This window comes from Rhineura floridana, chromosome 1 (assembly GCF_030035675.1).
Source record: "Rhineura floridana isolate rRhiFlo1 chromosome 1, rRhiFlo1.hap2, whole genome shotgun sequence".
In the NCBI taxonomy this organism is placed as follows: Eukaryota; Metazoa; Chordata; class Lepidosauria; order Squamata; family Rhineuridae; genus Rhineura; species Rhineura floridana.
In genome coordinates, this window is record NC_084480.1 from 95,019,653 (window position 1) to 95,040,485 (window position 20,833).

At 41.2% G+C, this 20,833-nt stretch overlaps 1 protein-coding gene across 7 annotated transcripts in view; it reads right to left on the minus strand.

Moving 5' to 3' along the window:
- Positions 1 to 20,833, minus strand: part of AOPEP (aminopeptidase O (putative)) — a 303,566-nt gene that overhangs the window by 277,610 nt on the left and 5,123 nt on the right. For 4 of the 7 annotated variants that reach the window (XM_061626523.1, XM_061626526.1, XM_061626492.1 and 1 more), the window contains exons 2-4: positions 20,294 to 20,350; positions 18,827 to 19,808; positions 8,151 to 8,317 (exon numbers count right to left, since the gene is read on the minus strand). In XM_061626523.1, coding sequence (XP_061482507.1) covers positions 8,151 to 8,317; positions 18,827 to 19,629 — 970 coding nt within the window. In that variant the 5' untranslated portion in view covers positions 19,630 to 19,808; positions 20,294 to 20,350. Of the gene's footprint in view, positions 1 to 8,150; positions 8,318 to 18,826; positions 19,809 to 20,265; positions 20,351 to 20,833 lie in introns of all 7 variants that reach the window. The other 3 variants (XM_061626498.1, XM_061626525.1, XM_061626514.1) reach the window with 2 other exon arrangements.

The following is a 20,833-nucleotide window of genomic DNA, read 5'->3' on the forward strand; positions in this document are numbered from 1 at the left end:
TCCCTGAAAACACACTGGAATAGATTTTGACCTTATTTAATGGTTCCTGTATTTGTTTCCACAGCACTTTCCAAGTTTTATTGATGCTTTGATTGTATTTCAGTTTTAATTTTGTTCCCTGCCTTTAAAATTGCTATATTAAAAAAGGGCTTTACATTTACCTTTTTAAAAACCCACTAAGATATTACATTAATCTAGCACTGAAATTAAATCACTTTAGAAAAGAGATTCAGCTTTGTTTTATAGTACAGTGCAAGCCTAACCATGTCTACTCAAAACTAATTCCTAGTAAATTCAACGGTACTCCCAGGTACATGGTCACGTTGGTGGATATGTGCAGCAATTTCACATGGTAAGGTTTGGTGAGCACCCTTAGGTACCCTTTAAGTGAAAAGTGAGACCTGAGACTTGCCTTCCAAAATGGTAATGCCTGTGGGTAGAGTAAGGTTCATCTCTGGGGCTAACTCTTAACATTCACCCAGAGGTGTGAGGCCCTGAGAGGGGATGGATCAGGAAGGCCTTCATAAACACCCTGTGGGATTGGGATTGGTGAGAGGAAAATGGGCTTGGACCATCCTCTTTCACATGTCAGGATGTCCTCGCCTGATTGGTTGAGAGTTAAGTCCCACACAATGACTCTGCAGATCATTTTGGCATAAACATTCACTTAATTGGCCTTATCTAAATAAACATGGTCCTTGTTTTGCCCACACTTCACCTTGTCATGCTTTTTCATTGACTGCAGCTGCAAAACACATTAACCAAAAATTTCAAACATGAAAAGGAAGTGGAAGCTGTGCAGGGTTTTTTAACCAGAGCTATCAGGTTTAGCTTGCTTTGCTGAGTCCCAATATAAAACCAATAGCTAACCCTCAATTCAGAGATCTGATGTGGCCCTCAATTGTCTTTTACCCCATTAAAGCAAATGCTGCATTGCATATGGGGGGAGGAAATGGGCTTTCCTAGCATTACTGACATGGGTTTGGTGTATAAAGTCCTATACAGCTTAGGACCAGGATAGCTGAAAGATTACCTCACCTCTTCTATACCCATTCAATCATTGCGCTCTGCCAGTGAAGATCTCCTGCAGATATCTTATCAAGAGGTCCATTTCATACAATATAGGAATTGGGCCTTTAGTGTTGTGGCACTTACACTTTGGAATTTCCTCCCCTGAAATATTAGGCAGGCACCGTCTGTTGTCTTTTCAGCACCTACTGAAGACCTTCCTCTTTCAACAAACCTTTTAACTAGAGACCTTTATCCCAGTCTGCATCTGTATTGGAATTGTTTTTAAGATGTTTTTATTATTTATAGCTTGTTTGTTGCCCTGAGGTTCTCTGGGAGGAAGAGCAGGATATAAATGTAATAAATAAATAAATAGTGCTGGATCTTGCACAATAGGGAAGAACTTTGGAGGGAAGCCATCTCTATAGCCCATAATGAAGTAGCCTCAATATCCAAAAACATTTACACACTAAAAATGAGTTATTCTATTTATTGGACTATTCCACAATATTCTTTCATGCACTTCATTCAATCTTGACAAGGAGAGGGGACCTGTAAACAGGCTACAATTTTCAAAGGGGTAAAAATGACTAGTTGCAAATACTGAACAAAATAAAACAAATTATTCCTACTGGAATAATTGGCTCTGGCAGGTTTTGTTGGGGGGCTCGTGTTGGGTCCATATTAGGTGTTTAGGAGGAGTCTTAGTACGGAGGAACATGGGTGACGCCAGCCCAAATTCAGTGATCATGGGTAGAGGGAAATAGAGCCATGGGGAGGTGGTGAATTACCACAGAAGATGAGGTCAAGGCTATCTGCGCCTTGTTCCTTGTTCCTTGCTCCCACTCCTCTCATGGATGGGTTCCTTGTTGCTCATCTGCTATGCCCACTGGGCTGTGTGTGTTGTTGTTTAACATCAGATCGGTACATAATAAGACCACAGTCATTCATGATTTGATTGTGGATGGATGAGGGTGCCGATTTGGTGTGCATTACTGAGACCTGGGTGGGTGAGCTTGGAGGAGTTGACCTGACCCAGCTTTGCCCATCTGGATACTCAGTGCAACACCAGCACAGGCTGCAGGGATGGAGGGGGGAGGAGTCGCTGTGGTCTACAGAACCTCTATCTCTGTCACCAGGAAACCACGCTGTCTTGGAGCTGGCTGTGAGGGCCTGCACCTGGTGTCAGGCCAAGGAGATAGTAAACTGTGGTTGCTGCAAGTGTACTATCCACCCTGCTGCCCGGCAGCTTCTCTGACCAAGCTGACAGAGGCCGTCTCGGCTGTGGTGTTGGAGGAGTCCAGAACGATAGTGCTGTGTGATTTCAATGTCCATGCAGACGCTGCCTCTAATGTTCTGGCTCGGGACTTCATGGCCTCCATGACGACCATGGGGCTGTCTCAAGTTGTCAATGGCCCAACACATAGGGAAGGGTACACCCTCGACTTGGTTTTTGCTTCAGTTAGAGGAAGGGGTGGTCTGGAGATAGGGGGTGGATGTCACCCCATTGTCATGGTCACATCACTTCCTGGTGAAATTTAGACTTATGGTTCTGATCCTTCCCTGCAGGGTTGGCGGTCAGATTAAGATGGTCCGCCCCCAGAGCCTAATGGAATCCACAGGATTCCTGAATGCCCTGGGGGAGTTCCCAGTAGATAGAGCAGGTGACCCTGTTGAAGCCCTTGCCGCGCTATGGAACAGCGAGGTGCATCGGGCCCTTGACACAGCTGCCCCCGAGCACCCTCTCCGGCATTTTGGAGCCCAGTTTGCACCTCGGTACACCAGTGAATTAATAGCAATAAAACAGGCTGGACGATGGCTGGAGCACAAGTGGCAAAAAACGTGCCGTGAGGCTGATCGGGCACGAGTAAAACATCATAACTGTGCCTACTGTGTGGCAGTGAGGGCGGCGAAGAAGGCCCACTTCTCTGCCTCCATTGCATCCTCAAGTAGCCACCCAGTGGAGCTTTTCCATATTGTCAGGGGTCTGTTGACATCAACTCCAGGAAATGGAGTTTTAGACCCTACGGAGGCCCACTGTGAACTGTTTGCCAAGCACTTGGAGGGTAAAGTTGCTCACCTCCGTAGCAGTTTTGTAGTCCCCAATGAGATGTCCAGTGCAACATCTGCTGCGATTTCTTGGGAACGTTTTCAGTTGATGCAGCCTGATGACATAGACAAGGTGCTTGCGATGGTGCGGCCAGCAACATGTCCTCTCGACCCTTGTCCTTCTTGGCTTATTAAAGCTTGCCAAGGGGGGTTGACCAAGTGGATCCAGGGTGTGGTCAATGCATCATTGCGGAAGGGAGTGGTTCCAGCCACCTTGAAAGTGGTGGTGATCCAACCACTCCTGAAAAAGCCCACCCTGGATGCACTGGCTTGTGACAACTACTGACTTGTCGCAAATACCCCCTTTTTAGGGAAGGTGATTGAGAGGGTTGTGGCGCAGCAGTTACAAGTACTCTTGGATGAAACAGATTATCTTGACCCATCCCAGTCTGGGTTCTAGCCTGGTTATGGGACTGAATCAGCCTTGGTCGCCCTGATGGATGACCTCTATTGGGAGAAGGACAGGGGGAGTGTGACCCTGTTATTCTTACTTGATCTCTCAGCAGCTTTTCATAGCATTGACCATGGTATCCTTCTGGGCTGACTTGGTGAGATGGTTATTGCAGGCACTGTTTTACAGTGGTTCCGATCCTATCGCCAAGGTCACTCTCAGAGAATAGCATTGGGTGACTGTCTTTTGGCCCCCTTGCAGTTGTGCTGTGGGGTGCCACAGGGTACCATCTTGTCCCCCCTGCTGTTTAACATCTATGTGAAGCCCTTGGGAGCGGTCATCAGGAGCTTTGAGGCAAGGTGTCAGCAGTATGCTGATGATACCCAGCTCTATTTCTCCATAACGTCTGAATCGGGAGAGGCCGTGCAAGCCCTGGACCACTGCCTGGACTCGATGGTGGGCTGGACAGGGCCAATAAACTGAGTCTGAATCCTAGCAAAATGGAGGCACTGTGGGTTGGTGGTTCCTTAGTTCAGATAATTGGTCAGTTGCCTGCTTTGGATGGGGTTGTACTCCCTCTGAAAGAGCAGGTCCGTAGCCTGGGGGTGCTCCTGGATCCATCTTTGTCACTAGAGGCCCAGGTGACCTCAGTGGCTAGGAGTGCCTTTTACCAGCTTCGGCTGGTAAGACAGCTGCAGCTGTTTCTAGACCGGGATAGCCTGACCACTGTTGTCCACACACTGGTAACCTCCAGGCTGGATTACTATAATGTGCTCTATGTGGGGCTGCCCTTGAGGTTGGTCCAGAAGCTGCAGCTGGTGCAAAATGCAGCGGCAAGACAGCTCACTGGGGCAGGGTATCGCCAACATGTCACTCCACTGCTGAAGGAATTGCACTGGCTGCCCATTTGCTACCAGGCCAAGTTCAAGGTTCTAGTTTTGGTGTACAAAGCCCTATACAGCTTGGGACCAGGATACCTGAAAGACTGTCTTACCCCTTATATACCCAGTCGATCACTGCACTCTGCAGGTGAGGGCCTCCTGAAGATGCCATTTTATCAGGAGGTCCATTCTGCACAACATAGGAAACGGACCTTTAGTGTGGCGGCACCTACACTGTGGAATTCCCGCCCCCTAAATATTAGGCAGGTGCCATCGCTGTTATCTTTTCAGTGCCTTTTGAAGACTTTCAACAAGCCTTTTAAGTTGAGATCTATCCCAGTCTGTGTCTGTGTTGAAATTGCTTTTCAATATGTTTTTTTAAAAAACAATATGTTTTTAACCCTTTTAAAAAGATATTTTTAAAGCTTTTTAACAAAATGTTTTAAAAGTTCTTTATTTTGGTGTATTTTAAGGTCTGTTTTTCTGATGTTTTGATGTGTTTTTAGCGCTTTTGTTTGCTGCCGGAAGGGTGGGATATAAATCAAATAATTAATAAATAAATACCTTTTCTCCCCATTACCAGAAGACAAAGCTTTGGATTATTAAATCAGAATACAATCAGTGATTCATACTGATGTCACTTTTGACACACTTATCAAGAAAATGTTCAGTTCTCATCCCTGCCCAATTAAAATTCTCAAGTTACAAAGTGCTTTTCCCCCTTCCCTTAGAGTTGTTTACATAAAATCGCATGGCAGCAAAATTGTAATGAAAAGGAAAGCTGTGATTTGTATATATCATTTTTTGACTAAATGATTAGCAAAAGAATGTCAGAAATTGTTAAACTGCTACGATTTGTAGTATTTCATTTATGCAATTCCAGTTACAGAAATCTTCCACGTATATTGCCACCATATGTTTTAAAGAGTTTGAGGAAAGTTCTAAGATTCCAGTCATACACATTTATACAGGAAAATGTCCAAACTGAACTAAATGGGATTCATTTCTCAGTAACATGCATTTAATCAGGATCAGATAAGGATTGCACAGCACTTGATACATTGAAAAATGCTCTAGAAATCATTGCAAACAATAAATTTAAGGACACAAATGGTAGGAATGGAAAACAATCCACTTTAAAATGTACATATGTACATATTGTATATTCTTCCCCTCACCACTGAAAAGTGAAATGGCTGTACCTCTCTTGTCTCCAAAAACCCCTACATTACTTCTCACTCGTTCAGGCAGGGCTGGCCCTGCCAACTACAGAGTGAGGCAGCCACCTCAGGTAGCAACTGCTGGAGTGTGGGGAGCAGTGGTATGATGTTGGAAGACAGAGCTGTGTGTACCACCAACCTGTCTGGCACCCTGCAAGCTAACCTGCTGTCACCCATACGTGGATTTGACTTCTGTACATGGAATGGGGAGAGGGGACACCATCCTCCGGCAGCAAAACATCTTAGGCCAACCCCGTATTTAGATTCTACAGCCCTCTGCAACACTTCTCTGCTCCAGATGCCCTCTCCCCTCACAAAGGCTTCTCACAAATAGCTTTTTGTTCTTGGGGAAATACACCAGATTATAAAATAAAGATGGAGTACAACTGTTATGTGGAGCCCTAATCCTTTCCTGGTCACCACTTCTGTGTTTTAAAGGAAAAAGAAGAAAACACATGCATTTATTTTTATACCTCACTTTTCAGCCAAGACTGACTCCCAAAGCAGTTTAGGGTTATAATCAAGCACAATACAAATGAGAGTCCTGAGAGGGGACATGCTGTTGTGTTCATGTTCTGCTTGTGGGCTTCCCACAGGCATCTGATTGGCCACTATAAGAACAGGATGTTGGACTAGATGAGCCTTTGGTCTGGTCCAGCAGAGTTCTTCTTATGTTTCTAATAAGACAAATCCATGCATAAACCTTCCACAACTGACATTCTGCCAAAGCACATGTTGTTATTGTGAGAGGGCCCTCAATCTACATCATGATGCTCTGCACTGTTTTTATGCAGGAGGAAGGATGTGTTTGGGTTTTGTTTAAGGATGGACAGATCACTCTATTTCTGTCCTGTGCCAATTTTGTTTTTGTTTGTTTGTTTGCAAATCTGGCTCCAATTTATCCCATTTAAACATTTTAAAATGCTCCCAGGAATTGACTGTTGAACACAGCATGCTGTACAATTCTCCAGGAGCACACAATATGATGTACAGTCACTTCCTGGGAAAATTCTAAAAGAGATTATTTACTGCTCTAAGCAGTTTAAAATGTTAAAAGGAAGTCAGAAGCGAGATTTTTTCCTTGTATTTTTTGCTGTGTCAGATCCAGGCTATCCCCTCTTGGGGGAGTGGAGCAAATTGGGATGCAGCAGATCCATGGCTGGCTCTACTCTGCCCTCACTCCACAACTCCCATATTGGAGCTGTGGGAGGATCTAACACCACATTGATCCCACAGCTATTTTAAATTTTGATTTTAAATTTATCCATTAAAACTTTGGATCTAGAGAGTTGCTCTTACCCATGGCTTCTTCATAAGATTTATTCATTCTTCACTGGAATTGGACTGTAAAGGTGTAAGTATCTTATATCAGATTAGCTTTATATTAAATTATTAGTTACAACATTTTTACAATTTAGATTTTTAAAAAAAATTATGTAGGATTTGTGGCATCCCATATTAGTCTGTGATATATACTATTTCCAGATTGAAAGAATTTTTTATTCAAAAGCCTGGGTGAGTGCCATTAAATACAATATATTGCTGCTATAAAAGTTTTTTATTTTTGAGGCAGTAACCAATACTATTTTATGTCAGATTATATGCACTTGGACACTGAGAAAGGCAGGTTGTCGAAGCGTGTCTGTCAAAACACCAAAGGAGCACTTTTAAAAATATGTGTTTGATATAAGTGCCTTTGGAATAAGTATTTAACATTAGCTTTTAATATATTTATGCATTATGTATTCTTATATCTTTTTTTCTAAATGCTTGCATTTTGTTGACAAGTAACTTTTTTGTGTTTGCTTGCTTATTTAGTTTACCAACAAAAAATGCCTTCAGGCAGGCCAGGGCACTACTATGCCCATGTAGCATCACATATAATGATATTTTTCCATGTATTTATTTATTTGGTACATTTATATCCTGCCTTCCTCTAAGGTGTTCATGGTTCCTTCTGCCACTTTATCCTCACCACAACCCTGTGAAGTAGGTTACGGTGAAATATTATGAGTGTCCCAAGGTTACTCTGTGAGCTATATGGGTGGGAATTTAAACCTGGATCTCCCCAGACCTAGTCCAATACTCTAACCATTATACCACCTTGGCTTCATCATTCCAATGTCACAAGTAAACACACTTTCACAAATATTTTAGATCAGGATTCTAGTCTATTAAAAATTTATGATATTTAAAAACAGGAGGCCATGATTATTGTTATGAGTCATTTCAGCTAAGAAAAAAATAGTAGTGTCTTTGGGCCATTTACAAAATTACTGACTCCCAAAAGTCCAGAAACTTTGCAAGCAGAGACAAGGATTAATCAGACGGGAAGACAGAACCAGAACAAACAGACCAAATGTAAACATGTAAAAGAAAGAAGAATGCAGTGGGCACCAGAAAGAGGCGGTGAAAGAAAAATGAGTTGAAAAGAAGTCTCAGAGCCCTGCCAAACTATGTAGCAGAAGCACTATTCCAGTATAAAACACTTTTCAAATGACACTTTGTATCATATATTAAGATGGCAAATACATGCTGTACCTTCTTCAGTTTCTGTTGGTTCCGCTACTTTTTCACCACTCATTAAAACAACAAAGCATGCATCTGCTCGGACTGTAGCTTGCCACGTTGACATGGCAACAGGCGGTTCTTGGCATGGAAAAAGGGCCCTGTTGTTTATTGGAGACCCCACTGTATAAACACATGGCCTATAGGGAAGAGAAAAAGAGAACAGTGGAGTAACGCGTGCTCTACAACTAATTACAGAAAATATCTAGTTCTCAGTAGGAACAGAAATTCAAACTATCAATACCCACAGTGCATCTAGTCTCAATCTACCCTAAGAAGAAAGAACCAAAGTGATGGAGATTTCCTTTATACATATTTAAATGCAATTTGTATAAAGTTTGTGTTGCTCTTTGATTTCTTTACAACCATAAAGTAAGACAGAAAAACAACAGCTCATATATGCACTTATATGATGTTATGCTGCAAAAAAAGATTACTTCTTCACTACCCAGAATCATGTCATAGATATTATGGACACATCCATGAACTGATCAGCTATTTATTTTATAGCCAGAAACTGCCTGAAATTATAATAGGAACATGTAATTCATTGTGGAAGGATGGATGGGATACTCCAGTGCACGTTGCCAGAGTGGAAACAGTGAATCTCAGTGCTATCTGCACACAGATACATTGCAGCCTCTTGAAGAATCCTTGCCACTGAGGGCAAGACACACAGTATCAGGGAAGGAGGGTAGGTTTTGTCCCTAACACCAAGTGCTGCACTTTGCCTTTACTACAGTAGTGAACTGCAGTTTCTCACATATACTGAAAACAAGTAGAGGTGGTATTCAGAGAATTAACCCTGTCCTAGCTTCTGGGAACTTCAGTGTCTGAATAGGGGCAGGTTTTGCCACTGTTCAACTGTGTTCCAGAGTGCATCACAGAATTCAATGGGAGCCACTGAGAATTATGTCAACTTCTATGTGCATTGGTCCATCCCTTCATCTGAATAGCCCTACTTTGGGTTCAGGGTTTTGGTCATCATGCTGGCCCGGATTAAACCAAGAGAGGCTGGCTAATAGGCCAGGCACAGGAACCGTTTTTGTACATAAGTTAGGAAGAATGTTGTTAAGTTGCTGTATGCTCCTCAATTTAATTCATTTATTTTTGGTCACATTTCTTTACAGAAAATGTATTCAAATTGTCAGTCACTATCTTTACACATTAAATACAAAATATTAAATGAAATAGTTCGGACGCTGAACAGCCAAGTGACCTTTTATTTCTATATTCTCAAGCCTTTTACTGCAGTAACCCAGCAGGCCTCAATTTTTTATCATGATGTTTACCAAAAGGAGAGGAAGCACAGCCAGACCACCTGTTACCTGACACATGCTGTTATCCTCTCACACAGAGAGACTAGAGCTAAAAATATTCATACGAATGCCTTGATGGAACTGACTGCCACTCTTCTCTTTTCTAAGTCCTCACAAACTCTAGGTGAAAATGTTCTCCTATCCACCAGATCACACTGAATTAAGCAGTGATCCAATGAACTGATAATTCATGGACCAGAGATTATCCACATACAGTCAAACTTTTTACCAGCTTTACCAGTAACATGGAGCAGAAGATTTTCCGGTGCTTTATTTTTCTGCTATTACCTGGTCATTAGTAATAATGAATAAATGCAAATTGCAAGTGCCGTATCAGGCAAATGTGGCAGTTTCAGTGTTTTTAGCTTTGCTTACTAAACACAAGTAAAATCAACAAGCTGAATTTGATCATTCTATGGTCCCTCAGAAAATGTTCTGATGCCAAACTGAATTTTTAAAATGTAAATTAACTTATGCAAATTACTCTAATTCATTTTTTTTTGCAGAAAACCCACATCACTGAGTTTCACTCCAGCAGACCTCACCTTATTATTCTATAAGAGAGGAAAAAAGCATTAAATCACTTTATGATATGCTACATACAATGCTACTTCTGTATCTTCCTAGACTTCCCCAAACCGCATTAAGAGTGCTTCTGTTGTTTGCATCTACCTCACATGATTATTGGGAGGATGAATAATAAGTTCATAGGATATCCCAAATTAAAAATGCTAGTCAGGATTCAAAGAACAAGGCAATCAGTTTCATACATCCTAAGAGTCCTTGGGCTACTCTTTCTCAAACAGCGGCTTTCTCAAATAGCAAACCATTATTTTAAACTGAGGAGAGTTTCAAAAATTGTTTATGAGGTGGTATGGGAACCAGTTGCTTGAAGTAAAAAATCCCACTGTGTAGACAGGCATTTTCATTCACCTAAAGTAGCTCTTTGGAGATCAGCCAACATAAATAATTTCAGTATCACCACCTGATTACAGAACAACTTAGGCCTAGTTCTCATTGAGGTAGTAACCTTGTGTCTCAGCTTTACACCTTCAGACTGTAGGTTAATGCTCCTCCACACAAAAATATTCCCTACATATAGGAAACAATGTCAGAGACTACGGGCTAGTCTAGTCTTCTCCTTGACATGTTAATCTATATATAAGGATTTTCTTTTAATGGAAATGCATCTAATCATGTGAGCCCCTACCAGAAATCTGAAGTAGTATAAGTAGTATATGTTTACCATATAAGTGAAAACCAGCCTAGTCTTTAAAAAAAAAAACACTTCAGGGGGCATACAATAATAAAGTGCCCCACATAGCATAACATTACTTTCCAGTTCCTCTGCAGCTAGAAAATTCTAAATGTCACCCCAGATATGCAAACTTTAGAATGATTCTCAGGTACTAATGGACCAATTCTACGGACGCTACTAGAAAAGAGTGGAAGATGTAGTTTGTAAGATATAGCCATCCAAATGTAGTTTGGAAGATATATCCATCCAAATAGGGAAGGGAGGAACTGCTGGCAGAAAGGATGTGGCTGAGCCTCTCAGTGTTTGTCTGCTGCTATATCCCACTCCACAGGTACTTAAGCCTGCATCTTGGCTGGGGGTGCAAACCTAAGGGCGAGAGCTAAAGAGCTGTTGTCCTGAGGCTCTCATCCATGGGTGGGAAGCCAATAACCAGCTTGGAAGAGCAGATGCTGGTGATGTGCCATTCCTGATGAGTCACTACTCAGAGAGAGGAACAGCTGCATGCTAGCAAGATGAGAAGGCCTAAAAGACCCAGGAATCCTGACCAGAGTTATGAACTACAACTGCAAAATACCAAACAGACTAAACTGGTTTAATACTTCCTTACCCCTGATACCTGTGGATAGTCAGATTTTATAATCCCAATGGCAAATTTTGACAGCGAGAGAGCAACCTTTCTCAGCAAATTAAACCACTTTATTTTGTCCTGTTTATGTGTTGGGTCAAGTAATGTGTCCAGCACACACTGGACCCTCTCATTACCAGCAAGAAACTCCATCTGCTATTTATTTTAATACTGTTTTGACTGATCTACTGTATGTATTGCATTTCTATTGTTTATTTCTTTTCTAATATGTATTGATGTTGTTCATTGCTTTGGGAGCCTTGTGGCCAAAAGGTGGTATGTAAATAAACTATACTATTCACTGAACACTAAAGTCAAGATCATTCAGACCATGGTATTCCCAATCTCTATGTATGGATGTGAAAGTTGGAAAAAAGTGGATAAGAGAAAAATCAACTCATTTGAAATGTGGTGCTGGAGGAGAGCTTTGCACATACCATGGACCGTGAAAAAGAGAAATAATTGGGTGTTAGAACAAATTAAACCAGAACTATAACTAGAAGCTAAAATGGTGAAACTGAGGTTATCATACTTTGGACACATCATGAGAAGACATGATTCACTAGAAAAGACAATAATGCTGGGGAAAACAGAAGGGAGTAGAAAAAGAGGAAGGCCAAACAAGAGATGGATTGATTCCATAAAGGAAGCCATTGACCTGAACTTACAAGATCTGAACAGGGTGGTTTATAACAGATGTTATTGGAGGTTGCTGATTCATAGGGTCGCCATAAGTTGTAATCGACTTGAAGGTATATAACAACAACAACTACTACTACAAATGTAAAATTATTATTATTTGTTGATTCTAAAAATTATTTCCCATGGTACTAATAGTCATGTTGTTGTTATGGTTGTTGATTTTTATTATACCACTTTTCAGCCCAAAGGCCTTGCAAAGCAGTGAATAATGTATCATACTGATACTGCAGTGGTGCCCGAGTGGTAGATTTATGGTAAAAGCAATGGATGACATCCAACATTGCACAAGCAGACTTGTGTGCTTGTGCAACAGGACTTTGTCTTCCTCTCCTTCCCCTGCAGCTCTCCATCCACTCGCCAAGTCTTCTCCATGGGACTGGAGGACTCCCTGGAGCAGGTTTTGAGGATGCACAGAGAGCTGCAGCAGGGAGAAGTAGAAGTACTACTGCACAAGTGGAAATCCATTTTGCAATTGGACAAGCATAACTAGATGTCACCCAAAAACTACACATGAGAGAGCATTACTGCAAAAGATTCCACTTTCACACAACAGCAAAAAGCACCTCGCTATTAGCAAAGAATTTCTGAGTCCCTGCCCTGTAAGTAGGAATTTAGAGTTAGTTTCCATTCTCATAACACACACATACACATTTTCCCATCAGTTGTAGCAACTCATAGCTGGTAAGGGAGGAGGGCAAGAAAACATAACAGTAGCACTGGGGCAGAAAACAGTTTCTGCAAAGGCCATGTCATCTCTTGCTCCAGCGGTGAGAGTGTGAGGATAAAACAAAGTAGTACTTGCCTCCTCCATAACTCCAAAATAGCTTGAGCTACTTGGCAGTTGGAACAAGGGCAAAGTTGTTGACCCTGACTCACACAGAAGGAACCAGAAAGCAGGCAATGGAAAGACAGTTATAGTATGCAGATAGGTGATAAAACACACCTGTGCAAGTTACACTCTGAACTTTACAGGCTAAAGATGGATTTGAGAAAAGTTTATTTCATTGGGCACTGTGGCATGATTCACAGAAGTAATATAAGCACAGAGTCTGGGAGAAAGGAAGCTTCCTCTCTTGTTATTTCAGAACTACTACTGGACAATCTTAGTATAAGCAAATTTTAGAAAAAGTTAGGAAGTCTGGGCCAGAGCTGAGGATGGATGGCCAAGGGGGCAAAATCCTTGGGCCTGGACCATGAAAAAACAAACAGTACATTTTTTTAAAAATAATATCTCAGCAGACCAGAGAGTGGCTATAATGTCTCTTGCTAAATCCAAGGCTTCCTGGATAACTTTTACAGAGAGAGGGACAAGAGGTGTGTGACCTTGCTCCTGCTTCTCGATCTCTCAGCAGCTTTTGATATAATTGACCACGGTATCCACCTGGACCGGCTATGTAGTATGGGAATTGGGTACACTGTGTTACATTGGTTCCAGTCCTACCTATAGGACTGACTCCAGAGAGTAGTGTTGAGCTATTGTCTTTTGACCTCCTAGCAGTTGTGCGGCACCTATGCCCAAAGCTATTTAATATCTACATAAAGCTTCTTTAATCAGTTGTTAGGAGTTTGGGAGCAAGCTGTCAGCAGTATGCTGATGACACTCAGCTCTATTTCTCCATAACATCTGAATCAGGGGAGGCTGTGCAGGCCCGGGACCAGTGCCTGGACATGTATTCTTTTCAGCGTCTGCTTAATTTTTGTTTAGGTAACCCTATCCAGACACATACATACTGACGTGTTCTAATCTTTTTAGTCTGTTGCTATTTTAATGGTTTTAACAATGGTTTTAATTACTTGTTTTTAACCATTTTATTGATTTTTGTAACCCATTTAGTTTTTTCCACTATCAAGCAGTATATAAATTTTGTTAAATAAATAAATATTTTTTTAAAAGCACCAACATTTATTAATATGATTCAGATGTTGCAAAGTGCAACATATAAATTAGACCAGAACTATTACTAGTGGGTCCTAGTTCAAGGTTCACAAAACTGTATTAACACTACTAAGTAAGTAGTTTAGTAATGCAGCAGTACTAAAAATGTTAACTTTATTTTCACTTGGGTTTGTGAACAGTGTTATTTCTAATAAAAGATTTAACTTATCCTGTTCCAATAAATTTATTTCATTTATTTTCAATCTTTCTTGCCGTAAATTAAACCTAAATCATGGGAAGAACAGCTTGCCAGAGGCCAGTGGGAGTGAAGCCAGTGGAGGCAGAGCTGGCTGAAAGGGCCACTACATCCATCTGCTGCTCAGAGACCTGTTGAAGGTGAGGACACTGGCTGTGCCAACAGGTTGCAGCAAAAGGAAACAAAATACAGTGCCTTGTAAAAGTAATCAGACCCCTGACCAATGTTCTCATATTACTGAATTACAAATGGTACATTGTAATTTCGTTCCGTATGATATTTTATTTTGAAACGCTGAAACTCAAAATCAATTATTGTAAGGTGACATTGGTTTTATATTGGGAAATGTTTGTAAGAAACAAAAAAAACTGAAACATGTTGCTTGCATAAATATTCAACCCACATATTATTTGATAGAGCCGTCTTTCGCTGCAATAACAATTTGAAGTCTTAGAATCATAGAATAGTAGAGTTGGAAGGGGTCTATAAGGCCATCAAGTCCAACCCCCTGCTCAATGCAGGAATCCAAATCAAAGCATTCCCAATCCCAACAGATGGCTGTCCAGCTGTTTCTTGAATGCCTCCAGTGTCGCATTGCCCACTACCTCCCTGGGTAATTGGTTCTATTGTTTTGGGGTAGGTATGTACCAGCTTTGCACACAGTGTTGGAGGGATTTTGGACCATTCTTCCTGGCAGCTTCACTCCAGGTCGTTCAAGTTGGTTGGACGTTGCTTGTGGACCGCAATTTTCAAAGAGCAGCACAGATTCTCAATGGGATTGAGATCAGGACTCTGACTGGGCCAATTCACCTTTTTGTTCTTGAGCCACTCCAGTGTTGCTTTGGCCTTGTGCTTGGGCTCACTGTCCTGCTGAAAAGGGAATTTCCTCCCAAGCCTCAATTTTTTGGTGGACTGAAGCAAGGTCTCTTGTAGTATTTCCCTGTATTTTGCTCCATCAATTCTTCTTTCAGTTTTAGCAAGATGCTCAGTCCCTGCTGATGAGAAGCATCCCACAACATGATGCTGCCACCACCATACTTCACTGTAGTGATGGTGTGTCTTGAGGCATGGGCAGTGTTAGGTGTGCACCACGCATAGTAATTTGAGTTTTGGCCAAAAAGCTCTATCTTGGTCTCATCTGACCACAAAACCTATTCCCACATCACAGCTGGGGTACTCTCATGCTTTCTGGCAAACTCCAGACATGCTCTCAGATGGTACTTTTTGAGTAACAACTTCTTTCTTATTTATTTGTTTGTTTGTTTGTTTGTTTATTATTTGATTTATATCCTGCCCTTCCTCCCAGCAGGATCCCAGGGCGGCAAACAAAAGCGCTAGAAACACATCAAAACATCATAAAAATCGATCTTAAAATACATTAAAACAAAACAACTTTAATTTTTTTTAAAAAAAAAAGCTTTAAAGACATCTTTTTAAAAAGGGTTAAAAATGGTTTAAAAAACATACTAAAAAGCAACTCCAACAGAGATGCAGACTGGGATAGGTCTCAACTTAAAAGGCTTGTTGAAAGAGGAATCTTCAAAAGGCACTGAAAAGATAACAGAGATGGGGCCTGTCTAATATTTAAGGGGAGGGAATTCCAAAGGGTAGGTGCAGCCACACTAAAGGTCCGCTTCCTATGTTGTGCAGAATGGACCTCCTGATAAAATGGTATCTGCAGGAGGCCCTCCCCTGCAGAGCGCAGTAATCGACTGGGTATATAAGGGGTAAGACAGTCTTTCAGGTATCCTGGTCCCAAGCTGTATAGGGCTTTGTACACCAAAACTAGAACCCTGAACTTCGCCTGGTAGCAATGGGCAGCCAGTGCAATTCTTTCAGCAGTGGAGTGACATGTTGGCGATACCCTGCCCCAGGGAGCAGTCTCACCGCCGCATTTTGCACCAGCTGCAGCTTCCGGACCAACCTCAAGGGCAGTCCCACATAGAGCACATTATAGTAATCCAGCCTGGAGGCTACCAGTGCATGGACAACAGTGGTCATGCTATCCCGGTCCAGAAACGGCGGCAGCTGTCTCACCAGCCGAAGCTGGTAAAAGGCACTCCTAGCCACTGAGGCCACCTGGGCCTCTACCGACAAAGATGGATCCAGGAGCACCCCCAGACTACAAACCTGCTCTTTCAGAGGGAGTACGACCCTATCCAAAGCAGGCAGCTGACCAATTATCCGAACTCAGGAACCACCAACCCACAGTGCCACCATCTTGCTAGGATTCAGACTCATCCACCCTCCCATACAAGCCAATGTTATGCAGACCTCTTGAAATGGTTGACTGATGCACTCCCAGCCACTGAACTCTGTAGCTGCTTCAAAGTGATTGTTGGCTTCTCTGTGGCTTTTCTCACAAGCCTCCTTCTTGTTTGAGTGCTGAGTTTTGAGGGATGGCCTTTCCTTGGCAATGCCTGGGTGATGTGATGCAGCTTCCACTTTCTGAATACTGATCCAACTGTGCTCACTGGGATATCCAAACACTTGGCTATTATTTTGTACTCTCTTCCTAAATCTATGCATTTGTATTACATTATCTCTCACTTCTGCAGAATGCTCTTTGGTCTTCATTTTCCTTCAGATCCACAGCCTGATCAATGATCCTTCAACAGTGGGGTTTTTATCCTGACAATATGATTGCAACTTTAATAGTTCACAGGTGGAGGCCAATGGAAGGTAATTCTATCCTCGATAGAGCAATTTATTTCGTTTGTGTAAACTGGGAGCTTCCACAGAGCAGGGGTTGAATACTTATGCAAGCAACATGTTTCAGTTTTTTATGTTTCTTACAAACATTTCCCAACATAACACCAATGTCACCTTACAATAACTGATTCTGAGTTTCAGTGTTTCAAAATAAATTAACATACAGAATGAAATTACAATGTACCATTTGAAATTCAGTAATATGAGAGTATTGGTCAGGGGTCTGATTACTTTTGCAAGGCACTGTACATGTTTCCTTCCACATCCCTTTTCCTGGCATACCGGCTGTTGTGACAGAGGGCTGCAGGAGGGAGTCAAATGGGACCTAGATAATACGTAAGTCCTCCCTTGGCCCCTCCTCTGACACATCCCCAGAACACCCCCTTAACAGGTCAGGTCGATAGCCGGAGGTCCACTATATCTATCACACCTTAGCCTAGCATAAATAGCAGTTGAACTGCACCCTTAAAAACTTGTTTAAAGAAAGTTGTAACATTTGGTTTGAAGGAAGATTTAGGAAGGGGAGCCCAATCATGCATCTTGCCCTGCGCCCAGTGCCAGCTTTCAGTGGCCCTGGTCTAGACAAAGAGCTATAACAATCTGTTCTACTTAGAATTTCAGAACAACTCCAGTTTGATACAAAATGAAGGCAGTACTAGACACATTTCAAACAAGTGGCTCCTAGTAACCACTAAAATATGCTCATTTATAATTCCATTTACATTTTAGGGCCAAAGCAGAAAAGACAGTGGTATCCATAATCATCTCTCTCTTCAAAAGGCAAATGCAATAATGGGAGGGAGGAGGCAATTTAGATCAGGACTGGGGAAAGGGGGTTACACTCTTTCTTTCTATGCAATTTCCCCAAGCTAAATTACCCCATCCTCTCCCAGAACTGCTGCCTGCCCTGGGGCAAACATACGAGTACCATATGGGGACCTATATGTTTTGCTTCAGGGCAAACAGCAGTTCCGGCACAATGGAATTTGAATTGGGAACATGGCACAGGATGAGGAGAGGGTTAAAACTGCCCTTCTCCCAATATTTATTCTACATGCACATCTTCTTTTAAAAATATGATCACAGATCTCCATAGGCTTGCCCAGTTGCATCCTTAATAAAGGTTATTTTCTACATAGATTGTTAAGCATTTTTAATAACCCAGGTGTCAAGTGATGAAAATAATATACAAATGAATTTATTCTTAACAAGGTAGCTTGTAATCTGTATTAGACTGACAAGACAGCAATGGGAACTGGGCCAAGAGCTGACAAATGAGCTGGGCTGAGCCAAATGACAACAGAAAAGTAGACAAGGTATATGGTTCAGGAAAAATGGTGTACTTCATATATTTCAGCTGTCTAATTTCTTAAATATTAGAGATTTTTACAGAGATACGTTTTTAGTACAACTAAATATATGATACATATTATGTACTACAGAATTATTGTTTGGCTTTTGTCAAGCTGCATTCAGTTCCTAACTGAAAAATTAAAACTAGTTTCTTTGCATAAAAAACTTACAAACCAACCATATCCAAAACATTTTAACTTACTAGTATCAAAAGATGTTTTACCTTCACTGCAAAATGATTCTTAAATGAGCTCTTAACTCTAGGAAATTGGGGGGAAATAGCAAAGTGAAAATGCTTAATAGAATGTTTGCTTCCCATGCCTTTTATTCAAAGTATACCACAATCAACTGTTCACTTATTTGAATAGTCAGACTGACTTAAAGCAATATAATCCTGCTAAACTATAATGAGCACTGAACTTTGCCTGCTTTGCTACCAATCCATCTGAATTGAACTTCAAAATGAGATTATTATTCACAATTCAACTCTGCCCCATCTGGCACAGAACACAGAAAAGTGTAATAAAAGACCTAAAACTGTTGCATACCTGTCACATTGGTCTGTAGTCCAGCTAAGTGATCTTCCTTCTGGCTTTGTTTTGTACCATATCCTTATGGCATGAGGGAAATCTTTTGGCAGTTGGACACCTGCTTTCCTGATCTCCAAACTCCAAGTGCCAGTAACAAACAGAAGCTCTCCACAAGCAGGTGCCTGGCTGCAATGTCTATAATAGTGAAGCTGCTCCCTCCAATGATCTGCAGGTAATGTCACAAGTTCATGCACAATTTGATTCCTAAGAACCCCTGGATTCTTAGAAGTATCCATTAACCCAGCAGAGCTTGTAAATTTCTCAATGCCTGGAACTACCGCAACATCTACCTCTTCGACCTTTAACACAGATAAATCACAGCAGTCCAGGACCAGCAAAAAATCTTCACTTCCATGAATCTCAATGTCACAGCAATTCTTTGAACTAGAAAACCCAGAAGCCTGTTCCCTGTTGCCATGACTACCGTTTTTATCAGAAGTATCATTTTCACCTTTACCACAGACAGCAAAATCATTACATCCACTTTTAGTTGAGCAGGCACTTGTGTTTGGCACAGGAATGTAGCAGGCTTCAGGTGCCCGAATATAGGAGGTTCCATCTGACCAAGAGTAACAGGCTTTTTCCACCTGCTCACTGTCTCCACTTCTGCATCTGCTGTCAGTATCAAAGAAAAGAACTATAGTGCCCCCCATTACATGGTTTTTGAAGTCCACATCCAGGTCCAACACATAATGCCTTACCAGCATGTGGCTCGTATTCGCCATTAAGGGCAGATCATCCTTGGTGATGTCTAGTTCCATATTTGTATTCCAATTCTCTATGCAGCCACTTTTTTAATTCTTTTTTTTTAATTCTTGCTCTTTTTTATTATCTTCCCAATAGCCAGCATGCTCAGTTTTCCAGGTGTCATAAACAGCTGTTACATACAATAAGGCATTTTTCATATGGCACACTGTACCATCATCACTTGTCTTTTACCCTGTGAAGAAGAAAGCAATTAACAGTCAGGTGTCCATTTAAACAAGAGCTCTAAAAATGGAACCAGCACACACTGAAGTTACTTCTAAATAATAAATATTTAAGATCAGACATTAACTTTGTTACTCATATACCAAGCATAAAATGTGGAGAATGAACTGTGCAAAGAAAATTAAAGGGAAAAGTCATCTGCATAACAATTGGGGAACAAAAGCAGTGAAACAGATTTCTGTATGATGCCAATTGAATAAAAGAAGCCTCAACAATATAGCAGCACCAGCATGATCTTATTTGTAGAATCCTACCAAGAAGCTGAAAGTATTATTGCTTTTCCATTTTTCAAGAAGTGACATGTATCATGTTTAATTTCTCACCTCAGAATGGTAATGATTATTTCTGTGCTAGTAATCTAAGTAACAAGCAAGATTGAAGGCTAAATGGCCTCACATGTTTTATACCTCAAGAGAGAAACAATTTAATACATACAACGTAACTCCGGGGATTAATGTACTTTTCACATTATGGCTGCACTCATATCAGCACCTAGTAAATTACAAGAAAATGAGTCAATTTACAAGTAGTGTGTTATAAATATTCTTTTGAAACTGTTCATGGAGACTTTTCAAATTTATACTTAAATACTTCATGTACATAATTACATCTTAATAGCTGGAAATCCATTAACACTCTAAATTAGAGGCTTCTCATAGCAAACAAAAGAGTTTTATCATGCAAAAGAAATATGCAAATACCTACACAATGAAGAAAAAACAGAGTTCACTAACATCTGTTGCGAGAGAAAGCAGTTTTTCCATCACTGTGTGAAACAAATGTTTCTTATTCTTCACTCAGCAAATTAAAAATTGCACACCATTACTGAGCTTATTGTTTTTTCTTTAACTTCTAACCAATTTTGCATTCTTTTTCTGTCCTCTTACTAGGGTAATAAGGGTGGTGTGAAGTCTACAAAAAAGTATTGCTTTTTTCAATAAGGCATACACTAAGCCTCGCTCTAAGGCTGCAATC